Raw genomic sequence first — 11,979 nt, forward strand, 5'->3', positions numbered from 1 at the left:
GGTTTTTGGGGTTTTTTTTAGTGAGGTAATTGGGGTTAAGTGACTCGCCCAGGGTCACACAGCTAGTGTCAAGTGTCTGAGGCTGGATTTGAACTCAGGTCCTCCTGACTCCAGGGCCAGTGCTCTATCCACTGCGCCACCTAGCTGTCCCAGGAAGCTATTTATTTAGGAGAGCTCAGGGAGCTGTCTTCTCAAAGAGCCTTAAGGCTTAGCAGGGAGTATCTCATGAATAGGGAGAAAATGGATCACAGATTGGGCCAATTTGTAGAGTTTAAGTGATTTAGGATCATAGACTCCAGCCAAGGCCTCCCTGATAGGCTTGCCTGTGGTTACGTGGTCACACAGGCAGTGATCCTCTGGCTGCTTTCCCTCCTCAACCCCAGTTCCCTTCAAGGCTTAGCACGTGCTTGGGGGTGCCACCCTCTAAAGAAGAAAGCTGGCTAAGTGGAGAATGAGCTGGCAGGAGAGGTTATGGGGTCCCTTCCTTGGGAGACTTTGAGAGCAGAGGCAGACATGTTCTAGTGGGGATTCATTTCAGGTAGGCCCCACCACCTCTGAATTCTACTCTCAGCCTTTCCTAATCTACATAGTAGACCTGGCCTGGCACGAAAATGCTTGTTGACTGACTTACTGACTCCCACCTCAAATTATCCAGCCCTACTTATCTTAGCACAGTGACCAGTACATAGTAAGTACTTAATAAATGCTGTCTATGCCTAGCTTGTCTCACTCTAGAAGAATGTAAGCTCTTTGAGAGCAGGCATCTAGTTTTGATCTTGTGTTTGTAGCTATAGCGGCAGCTAGGTGGTGCTTGCTGTGGATAGGACACCAGGCCTGGAGTCAGGAAGACCTGAGTTCAAATCCAGCCTCCTACACTAACCAGCTGTGTGATCCTGGGCAAGTCACTTCACCCTGTTTGCCTCAGTTTCCTCCTCTGAAAAGACAGGATTGGACTAGATGGCTTCTGGGTCTAGAACTATATAATCCTCTAATGTAGAGGGAAATAAACAACTGTGAAATCAGTCTATCCAATGACTACAAAGACGGAAATGTGGGGAAAGCAACACACTCTCATTAAGCATCATGTTTAATCTCCAGCTGAAGCACACGTCCCTCCTTGCCTTGGGTGAGGAGGCTGGTTCACCTTTCTGGGCAGTGAAAAATTCATAGGCTCCAAGGGTCTAGACTAAGGCCACCTGGTACAGCTGATTTATTGACTTCAACCTGAGCACAAGTCCAGGGTGGGGCATCTCTGTGTCAGGGACCCTAGAAAGCAGGAATCTTGGCATGTAGACTTAGGTTCCCCCCGAAAGGAAGCTCTTGAATGGCAAGGGTTATTCTGGTAATATTCAACATTTAGACCAGCACCTGGTGCATAGTAGGTCCTATGTAAAAAAATATTATTGTTGTTATTACCCAGCACTTGGCACATAGCCTGGCACATAGTAGGTGCTATATAAAAATGTTAGTTATTACCTAGCACTTGGCACAACATCTGGCACATAGTAGGTGCTATTTGCCTAGGACTTGGCAGAGAGCCTGGCACATAGTAGGCACTTTGTATATGTTAGTTGTGACTTTTATCATTACCCAGCACATAGCACAATGCCTGGCACATAGTGGGCGTTATGTATATGTTAGTTATTACTTTTGCAATTACTCAGCCCAGCTCGGCACATAGTAGGTGCTACGTAAAATGCTAGTTATTGTTATTACCCAGAACTTAGCATAGTACTTGGCACATAGTAGACTTGAAGTAAAAGTTATTTTTACCTAGTAATTGGCACATAGCCTGGCACATAGTAGGTGCTATATAAAAATGTCAGTTATTACCTAGCACTTAGCACAATATCTGGCACATAGTAGGTGCTTTGTATATATTAGTTATGACTTTTATCATTACCCAGCACTTAGCACAATGCCTGGCACATAGTGGGCGTTATATATATGTTATTACTTTTACAATTACTTAGCACTTAGCACAGCTCTTGGCACACAGTAGGTGCTTTGTAGAAGTTATTGCCCAGGACTTGGCACAGAGCCTGGCACACAGTAGGTGCTATGTAAGTATTAGTTGTTACTTTTATTGTTACCCAGCACTTAGCACAGAGGCACATGGACACTTGAGAAATGCTGGATTGTTTGGAAGCGGGGGTTGCAGAGATTTGACTCTGAGCCCCTAGCATTTCCTTGAGGGTATCTTACCTCCAGGCAGGAGTGTGTCTTGCTGGGAGCTGAGATGGTCCCTGAGTCGCTAGGATACTGACTGATGGGCCAAGGTCCACCCCTGTCCCTCCGCTCCTTGTAGACGTAGAATGCTGTTTCTAGAGCAAGGAAGGGAACAGCTGGGTGACCTGGGTCATCCTCTTCAGCCTCGCCTATAAGTTTCAAGGATTGGGCCCTATGTCAGGCTCAGAATCCCAGCTCCCATCCATTCATCCTGTCTGGGCTTTGGTTTCAGTGTCTGTAACTTTGGCCTCCGACTCCCTGCCTTCTGAGGTTCCATCTCATCCTAAATCCCCCCCACCTTCTGCTCCTCTAGGGTGGGTATCCCCCCCCCGGGGGGGGGGTGCTGGGGTCTGTGTAACCAACTAAATGTGAGCATGTCCTTTTCCCTACAGGCTCCTCACCTCCTCCAGGACTCTGCGGGGCTGGAGATGAGACCCAGGCTGCACCCGGTGTTTTTTGGGGAAAGCATTGAAGTAAACCCTGAGCCCATGCAGGAAATTCGGTACGTGTGACAGTTGCTTTCTCCTTCGGCCCAGGAAAGAGGCAGCAAGGGCTTGTGAGGGGGAGGGAGATCCACTTTTTTTTCCCTCTCTTTTTTTCTTTTTCTTCTTTTTTTTTTTTTGGTGAGGCAATTGGGGTTAAGTGACTTGCCTAGGGTCACGCAGCTAGTGTTAAGTGTTTGAGGCCGGATTTGAACTCAGGTCCTCCTGAATCCAGGGCTGGTACTCTATCCACTGTACCACCTAGCTGCCCCGAGATCCACTTTTTAGGAAGAATTCCTATGATAGGACTAATCTGTGAGTATCTATTAAAAGTGTGCCAGCCACTAGGCTGGGTCCTGGGCCTGCGAATAGACACTTCCCTCAAGGAATTGGTATTTTATCAGAGGAGAGATATGTACATATAAGTATATAAAACACGTCATAGGTATTTGGGGAGGGGGACCTCGACAGCTCTGCACATGGTGGGTTAGGAAAGGATCCTCATGTAAGAACAGGCTCCTGGGGGCAGCTAGGTGGCACAGTAGATAAAGTACCAGCCCTGGATTCAGGAGGACATGAGTTCAAATCCAGACTCAGACCCTTAGCACTTACTAGCTGTGTGACCCTGGGCAAGTCACTTAACCCTCATTGCCCTGGGCGGCGGTGGGGGGCGGGGGAGGGGAGGGGAAGAAAAAGAATTGGCCCCTGAGCTGAAATTTGAAAAGATGTCTAAGAAACAAAGGTCAGGAGGGCATACCTTACATGTAAAAGCACGGAGAGGGGAAATGAGATGTCACGTGTGAAGAACAAATAGGCCAGTGTGAATTAACTTTGGTTTGCTGAATGGGAGTAATACTAAGCCAGAAGGGTAGGCTGAAGCTGGGTTGTAAAAGTCTTTAAATGCCAGATGAACTTACATTGGGTCCTACAGGTAATAGGGAGCTGCTGAGAGTTATTGAGCAGTAGGCCATGCTTTAGTCAGATCTGTGATTTAGGCAAATGACCTCTGCATGGAGGATGAATAGGAGAGGGGAGAGACTTGAGGCAGAAAGACCAATTAGGAAGCAGCCTGAGCAAAAAGTAAGTTGGCCTGGATTTCGAGTTAGGAAAACATAGGTTTGCATTTTGCCTGAAGTAGGATGGAGAATAGAGAGATGGGAAAAGATTCCAGAGATGTATATGTCTGTATACTAGGGATACAGAGATTAGGGGGGAAAAAAAGACTCTCTAGCCCCAGGAGGCTAAATAGCAGGGGAATAAGATACAGGAGCAACTATAATATAACAAAAGGCAGAGGAGAGATGTAGGAATGCAATAAGAGACTGAGGGATCAGGTCTGGGTGGGGGGAGCTTAGGCTTCATGGCAGATTTGGCTTTGAAGGACACGAAGAAGATCAACAGGCAAGTGTGTGTGTGTGTGTGTGTGTGTGTGTGTGTGTGTGTGTGTGTGTGTGTGTTGACAGACACAGCCTCCTTTACCACACAGAAGGGACCCTTCTCAGATAGGAAATATCCAGCGCAGCTGATGACCAGTGGTGATCAGTGGTGAATGGGAGAGAGTTGGGTGTTGTTCAAGGACTGGCTCTTTGATCCCCTTCCCCTATTCCATTCCTCCAGGAGTGTGGTGGATATGAAGAATAAACTCTATTAGGTTCCTCAGTAACCCTTCTTTCCACCTCTCCCAACCCCCACCCCAAGATGGAAAGGACCCAAGGGAGAGAGGAGCCATTGAAAAAAACACAAAGCAGAGGCAGCACTTGAGTGCAGGCCAAACTCCACAGCCCTGTCGGCATCTGTATATATTTATTTATGTTGTAATTAAATCAGAATGTCTCCAAAAAAAATTAAAAAAAGAACCTTACCGTGGGCTAACATCATAATAATACCACCACCAAACTGTCACCAAGTGTTATTCCAGTGCTACCAATCTAGTATTTTTTGTTTTGTTGGGCAATGGGGGTTAAGTGACTTGCCCAGGACCACACAGCTATTAAGTGTCAAGTGTCTGAGGCCGGATTTGAACTCAGGTCCTCCTGAATCCAAGGCCAGTGCTTTATCCACTGTGCCACCTAGCTACCTCCACTGTTAATCTAGTATTAATAGAGTTCTTTGCAACAAGTTCTTATTTGGAGAATGCAGAGATGAAAAGGAGCTATCAAATGAGAGAAAGAAGCAAAGGGAGGAGAGAGTACTAAGAAGTATCACGGCTATTGTCGGGTGCAGCAGAAGGTTTGGCAGAAAAGGAGCTTATACTAGTATCTTATACCCTATACCACAAAAAGTTCCAAATGGATACATCACCTAAATTTCAAAGCGTACATCATGAAAAAAAAAAAGAGAGAATAATAATAAAAGGCAGTTGTTGTCTTTCATGCCTATGGCTAGGGGGAAGAGTCTTTGTTTTTCTGTTTTTGTGGGACAATGGGGGTTAAGTGACTTGCCCAGGGTCACACAGCTAGCAAGTGTCAAGTGTCTGAGGCCAGATTTGAACTCAGGTCCTCGAAGATTTTTAACTAAATAAGGGATAGAGTAAAACCAGGTAGGGGTGGATTCTTGAAAGAGATTTACAGAGAGAGAATGAGAGAGGGAGGGACCAGAATGAAAGTCCACTGAGGCAGGCTGAAATACTCAGGGGGGCTGTGTTTACCTAGGTGGGAGCAAGATTTTTTTCACTTCTATGCTTTAATGTTTGTTATCTGCAATCTCATCCTTGTGATTATCCCCTCCGCTAGTGCAGATCGCACTCAATCCCTGCCTTCTCATCCTGAGTCCTTGGCCTTTTGTATCTTACATACTGGAGGTCTCTCTCTGTATCTTTTTTTTTTCTTCCTTCAAAAACTCATACAAAACCAGTATAGCCATATGGCATTATCTCTCACAGAGAAAGGGAATTTTGCTAGCAAACATTTAATGTCAGCTCTTTCCTCAAGATGCTTGCCCCCACCCATGGAGAACAGATCAGGGGTTTGGAAGCTTCTCCTGTTTGGAGGCCCCAGGCAACACAGTCTCCATCCATTAGACACTTCATAGGCCATTACTGGTACCTGCTGGAAATGTGATGGGGGGTCCTTAAATCTCTGGGCCATCATGGGGCCTCAGTTTTCTTATCTGTAAAAGGAGAGGATTAGACTAAAAAAACCCTCTGAGGATTCTTCTAATTCTAGAGCTATACAGTCTTATCTTTCTTTCTTTCTTTTTTTTTTTTTAGTGAGGCAATTGGGGTTAAGTGACTTGCTCAAGGTCACACAGCTAGTAAGTGTTAAGTCTCTGAGGCCGGATTTGAACTCAGGTACTCCTGACTCCAGGGCCGGTGCTCTATCCACTGCGCCATCTAGCTGCCCCGCTATACAGTCTTATGACCGCTCTGGACCTCTATTTCCACATCAGCAAAATGGGGATAATGAGCGCCTATCTCACAAGATTGTTTTCCAGATCAAATGAGATAATGGATGGAAAGTGCTTTGCAAACTTTAAAGCCCAATGTCAATGTCAATTAATAATAATAATAATAATTCAATTTTTCAACTCTTCATGACCCCATTCACGGTTTTCTTGGGAGAGATACTGGAGAGGTTTGCCATTCCCTTCTCCAGCTCATTTTACAGAGGAGGAAACTGAGGCAAGCCGGGTTAAGTGACTTGCCCAGGGTCACCCAGCCAATAAGTGTCTGAGGCCAGATTTGAACTGAAAAGATGAGTCTTCCTGGCTCTAGGCCTTGTGCTCTATGCACTATGGCGCCACCTAGCTGCTATAATAATAGTAATGATGATAACGATAACGAGGAAAACAATAACAACAGCAAATATAATGCTTTGGTTTTTTTGTCTCGCGCATGGAGAAGAAAGGGGGGAGGGAATGAGCATTCAGACAGTGACCACCACATACCAGGCACTGTGCAGAGTGTTTTTACAAATAGGATCTCCTTTGATCCTCACAACAACCCTAGGAGGGAAGTGCTATTATTTCCCCTACTGTACATTTGAGGAAACTAAAGAAGACGGAAGTTAAACGAGTAAGTGACTTGCTGAGGGTCACACAGATAGACAGTGTGTGTCTGAGGCTAGATTTGAATTCGGGTCCTTCTGACTCCAGGGCCAGAATTCTATCCACTGTACATGCCTCATAGAGGAAAAGGCCGGCTTTGGGAAAGCAACATGGGGTAAAAGTGGGAGCAGGTGCAGTGAGTGGGGGTGATTTTTCCCCGCATTGTACGGCCCTCTGAGGCTCTGACATGGTATCCAGTGGCAAACAGTGAGTGGGTGGTAGAACAGGGCCTTATTGACCAGACCCTTGGGGTTGCTTGGGACCTCAGAGGCCATCTAGTCTAGCCTACACCAGAACAAAAATCCCTTCTACATCATCCCAAATTCAATCTAGCACAACATACACTTTGTACAATGCCAAGTATACAGTAGGTGCTTAAAAGATATTTGGAATAGGGGACACCTAGGTGGCGCAGTGGATAAAGCACCGGCCCTGGATTTAGGAGGACTCGAGTTCAAATCCAGCCTCAGACACTTGACACTTACTAGCTGTGTGACCCTGGGCAAGTCACTTAACCCCCATTGCCCTGAAAAAGAAAAAATATGTATATTTGGAACATATCTGAAAATATATTTTTAAAAGCCCACAGTCTTTTCCTTTGAAGGGATGGCGGGATGTATTAGAGCGCTGGACGCAGAGAAGGCCTTGGCCCAAATCTTACCTGAGACTTAACCAGCTTTGTCGGTGCCTCAGTCTCCTCGTCTGCTTCTCACACTCGTTTCTGAGCCTGGGGCTCCCTCCACTGGGCTAGGATGCTGCTCGTTGCTCATCTTGGGTGTCTTTTCTTTTCTTTTTTGGCTGCCCCTCCCTCCCATTCTGCCCTCCCCAGCTGCAATTCCGAGGTCAGATTCGACTCTGAAAGACACTACCGAGATGACATCTTCTACATCCCGGTCCCCACCGTCACCTCCTACAGTGAGACCATCATTGCCACCCCCGACTGCACGTGGCGGAACTACAAAACCCAACTGACCTTCGAGCCTCGCCAGCGGGCTCTGCGCTTCCAGAGCACCACCATCATCTTCCCCAAGCACCCCAGAAACACTTACCGCACCACCCTCCACTACAGCCTGGGCTGCCCCAAGCGGTGGTTTGCGTCCAGTGTCCAGCTGGAACTGTGCGATGACCTCCCCTACCCTGAGGAGCTCTAACCTAGCTCCTGCTCAGAACCATGGGGGGGCGGGGGTGGGGAAGGGATAGAGAAAAGGGGGCTGAAGATAAACTTGGCCAGGAGCCTAGTAGAGGATGGAACAAGGAAGGCTGGCTGGGTGCGTGTGGCTGAGGGGCGGTCCTCAAAAGGGACTGTTCTTTGAGGCTGATGGAACAACCAGGACCTGGTGCGGAGAAGCCACCACCTACCCCTGGCATGGTATGTTTGGTTGTATTGATCTCGTTTTACTTGCAGAAGATTAAATAAATATATCTATTTTATTAGCATTTTAAATGGAGTCCAGGCACCTGGTTTGGCAGACATGGGACAAAGGGAATGTTCCTTTGGGGAGATGGGATCTGACAGCATCTTTCTCATCTTTGGGGTCTGGGTTTCTGTCCCTCCTGAGAGGTGAGCATGAGTTAGGCACGTTTTAACTCCCCTAGTTTAGGCTAGTGTTCTCTTCCTCAGCACCCAAGAAGACGTGGGGAAGAGTCAGTACAAATCCAATGTCGACATCATGTTTTCTGATATGAGCCAAGTGGCACAATGTGTATTTTCATCAAGTTGTGGAGGTAGATATACAGGCCTACTGATGAACTATCCAGCAATTGCCTGAGGACCATGGTACTCTACTCCATGGGGTTTGGATTTGAAACCTGACTCTGCCATTCACTATCTGTGTGACCTACGGTGAGTCACTTTTAGGGGGAGCCTCAGTTCTTTATTTGTAAGATGACAGGTTTGGTTTAAATGACTTCTAAGATCCTGCTAGCTCTGAATTGGAACCTTCCAAACCAAGATGTGTTGGGTGTGTTCAGGAGACAGATGGAAATATTGGGGAGTTGCAAGTACAGAGACATAATTAAACCCACGAGAAATTACCAGAGGAGAGTAAAGGGAGAGGAGGGTCCTGGGAGTAGCGCCAGGGTATGCCTGTGCCCACTGTGTGGGAGGCACATGATGGGGCAACAAAGGAGACTGAAAAGGGGAGGTCAGACAGGCAGGAGGAGAGCCAGGGGAGACTGATGTCATAAAAACTAAGAGGAGAGATGGGATCGAGGAGGAGAGGTTGGGCAATAGTGTCTCAAAGCTGCTCAAAGGTCAAGGAAGATGAAGGCTGAGAAAAGACCATCGGATGTAACCCTGAAGGAGCCATTGATGACCTTGTAAAGAGCAGGTTTGAATGCAACAAAAAACAAATCACAGGGGCAGCTAGGTGGTGCAGTGGATAAAGCACTGGCCCTGGATTCAGGAGGACCTGAGTCCAGCCTCAGACACTTGACACTAGCTGTGTGACCCTAGGCAAGTCACTTAACCCCAATTGCCTCACAAAAAAAAAAATACAGAAAGATAAAACAGGCTTGGTGTGGAAGTAGAGAAAGGGAGGGTAAGAAAGTGAAGGCGATGAGTGCACACATATTTTTGTAGGGGTTTGACTGTGAAAGGGAGAAGGAATATGGGGTGATTGCTGGAGGGGATGACACAGTTAGGTCAAGGTTTAAGCCCAGGGGAGCCCTGGGCATATCCGCAGGCAGTGGGGAAGGAGGCCATAGATGAGAGGGACTAATGAGGGCACACAAGCTCCCAGAGCAGATGGAGGGGGGAGGATGCTGTGCAGGAGGGGCGTCTGTTCAGGTCTGGACTCAGTGGGTTCTTGGGTCCTTCCCAGTTCAGATTCTGACTCAAGGATGCAGAGGGGATTAGCCCAGCAAAGAGGGCCACCTCATCCTCTGAGGCTGGAATAGGGGAAGGGACCACGAGTGAAGAAATAGGGGTGTCTCGAGGTATGGTGAATGGTGGGGAAGGTCAAAGGAGCTCATGATGGATTCAAGTCAACAAGTGCCTATTTATTCAGTCCAAGGCACTGGCAAAGCCCTGGGGAAACTAAGAAAGGTAAAAGCCAGTCCCTGCCTTCAAGGAGCTCCCAGTCTAATGGGAAGAAAACAGGGAAACAACTGTTTCCGTGGAAACGAGAAATAGGAGACACTGGGGAGAATGGGGGGGGGTAGTAGAATTAAAAGGGGCTAGGGAAGCAAGGCTTCCCATAGTAGGTGGAATTTTAGCTGGGACTTGAAGAAGGTCAAGGAAGGAGGCAGAGATGAGGGAGGAGGGCATGCCAGGCATGGGGAACTGCCAGGCGAAATGCCTGGAGTCGGTAGATGGAGTGTCTAGTATAAGGAAAAACAAAGAGCCAGTGACAAGGCCAGGTAGCCTCAATTTTCTCAGCTAAGTACTCTGGGTCATCTGCTGAGAAGGGGGCTTAGAGTGACTCCACAGAGCAAAAATACAGCTACTGTGAGAAGTGTGACTGTCGGTCAGAAAGGAATAGGCTTGAAGTGTTAGAACTGGAAGGACCCTAGAAGCTGACCTCATTTTACCGACGAGGAAACTGAGGCCCAGAGATGTGACTTGCCCAAGGTCACCCAGCTAGTTAGTGTCTGAAGTGGACTACTGACTCCCCAATGCAGCATGCCACTCACTGAGCCAGGCTGCTTTTCTTTTCTTTTCTTTTTTTATATGAATACTTAATTTTATTTTAATTAATGAAAATCAAATGTCTTTCTTTTCCCTCTTTGTGCCATTCAAAATAATAAAAAACAAAACCCTTGTAATAAACGTGCATGGTCAAACAAAACAAATTCCTGCATTTGTCATATCCTAAAAAAAAAAGTCTCAATGTGTACCCTGAGTTCATTGCCTAGAAACAGCTTGGTATCTGCAATAGGTACCTCCACTACCTCTCCTCTCACTTTTCCCCTAGCCCCTTACTTTCTATCATCTGACCATATCATTCCCGGAAACTTCTATCTCAAAGGTACTAATGATCTCTTAGTTGCCAAGTCCAATGGCCTTTTCTCAATCCTTATTCTCTCGGTAGCCTTCGACACTGTTAATCACTCCCTCTAGGTGTTTGGGATACCCTTCTCTTCAGATTCTCCTGTCTCCTCTGTAGATCCTTCCCTCTAACTGTAAGTGACCCTCAGGGTTCTGTCCTGGAACCTCTTCTCTTCTCCCTCCTTGCCACTTCTCTTGCTGATCTCATCAATTCTTATGCATTTAATTACCATCTCTATGCTGATTATTCTCAAGTCTATCTCTCCTGCCCCAGTCTCTGGGCTGACCTTCAATTTTTCATTTACAATTAATTGCCCTTTGGACATCTCAAAATGGATGTCCAAAACAAAACAAAACTCATTGTCTTTCCCCATATACCTTCTCTTCTCTGTCCCTTCTACCTTCCTTATTACTACAGAGGGTTACAATCATCCTCCCAATCACTCAGGCTCACCCCTCATATCCAAGCTATTGCCAAGGTCTGTCAATTTCACCAGTGCTGCAATCCTCAAATATGTTCCCTTCTCTCCTCTGACACTGCCACCGCTGTAGTATAGCGTAGGCCCTTATCACCACATACCTAGATCATTGTAATAGCTACTGGTGGCCTGCCTCACGTCTCTACCCACTTCAATCCATTCAGCTATTAAAGTACAGGTCCAATCATCTCTCTCTCTCTCTCTCTCTCTCTCTCTCTCTCTCTCTCTCTCTCTCTCTCTCTCTCTCTCACACACACACACACACACACACACACACCCTCCCCCATTCAATAAACTTCAGTGGTTCCCTATCACCTCTAGGATCAACTAAAAAATGCTCTGTTTAGCATCTAAAATCCTTCATAACCTAGCCCCCTACTACCTTTCCAGTCTTCTTTCACCTTACTCCCCAACATACAATCTTCCATCTACTGATACTGGCCTCTGAGCCAGGCTGCTTTTCATGAAAGAAAGGAACCGCGCAAGGGCACGAAGGCCCAGCTGAGCTTAGAGAACAGGGAGTCCCATCCCATCCCAGCAGGAATAAGTCACAGAAGCTGAGACTGAGGGACCTCAGAGGCCATCTGGGGGAAATTCACTGCAGGAAGGGAAAGATTTGGGTCTGCCCTGACCTATGCGGGCAGCCAGAACCACACAAACTTCTCATCTGCCTTTCTCTTAGACGGCTTCTGGCCTGGAGAAAGGCCAGAGAGCCTTTCCTGATGTGCCATGAGCGTGGATCCCTGCCCCTGGTTTG

The 11,979-nt window shown here is 47.0% G+C and overlaps 1 protein-coding gene across 1 annotated transcript in view; it reads left to right on the top strand.

The window, feature by feature from the left end:
• RFLNA (refilin A) overlaps nt 1-10,522 on the top strand; it is a 31,263-nt gene extending 20,741 nt beyond the window's left edge. Inside the window, exons 2-3 of the mRNA XM_043979090.1 lie at nt 2,622-2,731; nt 7,585-10,522. Of these exons, the coding sequence (XP_043835025.1) occupies nt 2,622-2,731; nt 7,585-7,906 (432 nt within the window). The 3' untranslated portion in view covers nt 7,907-10,522. The remainder of the gene's footprint in view (nt 1-2,621; nt 2,732-7,584) is intronic.
• The last annotated feature ends 1,457 nt before the right edge of the window (nt 10,523-11,979 follow it).

Source organism: Dromiciops gliroides, chromosome 1 (genome assembly GCF_019393635.1).
Source record: "Dromiciops gliroides isolate mDroGli1 chromosome 1, mDroGli1.pri, whole genome shotgun sequence".
Taxonomy (NCBI): Eukaryota; Metazoa; Chordata; class Mammalia; order Microbiotheria; family Microbiotheriidae; genus Dromiciops; species Dromiciops gliroides.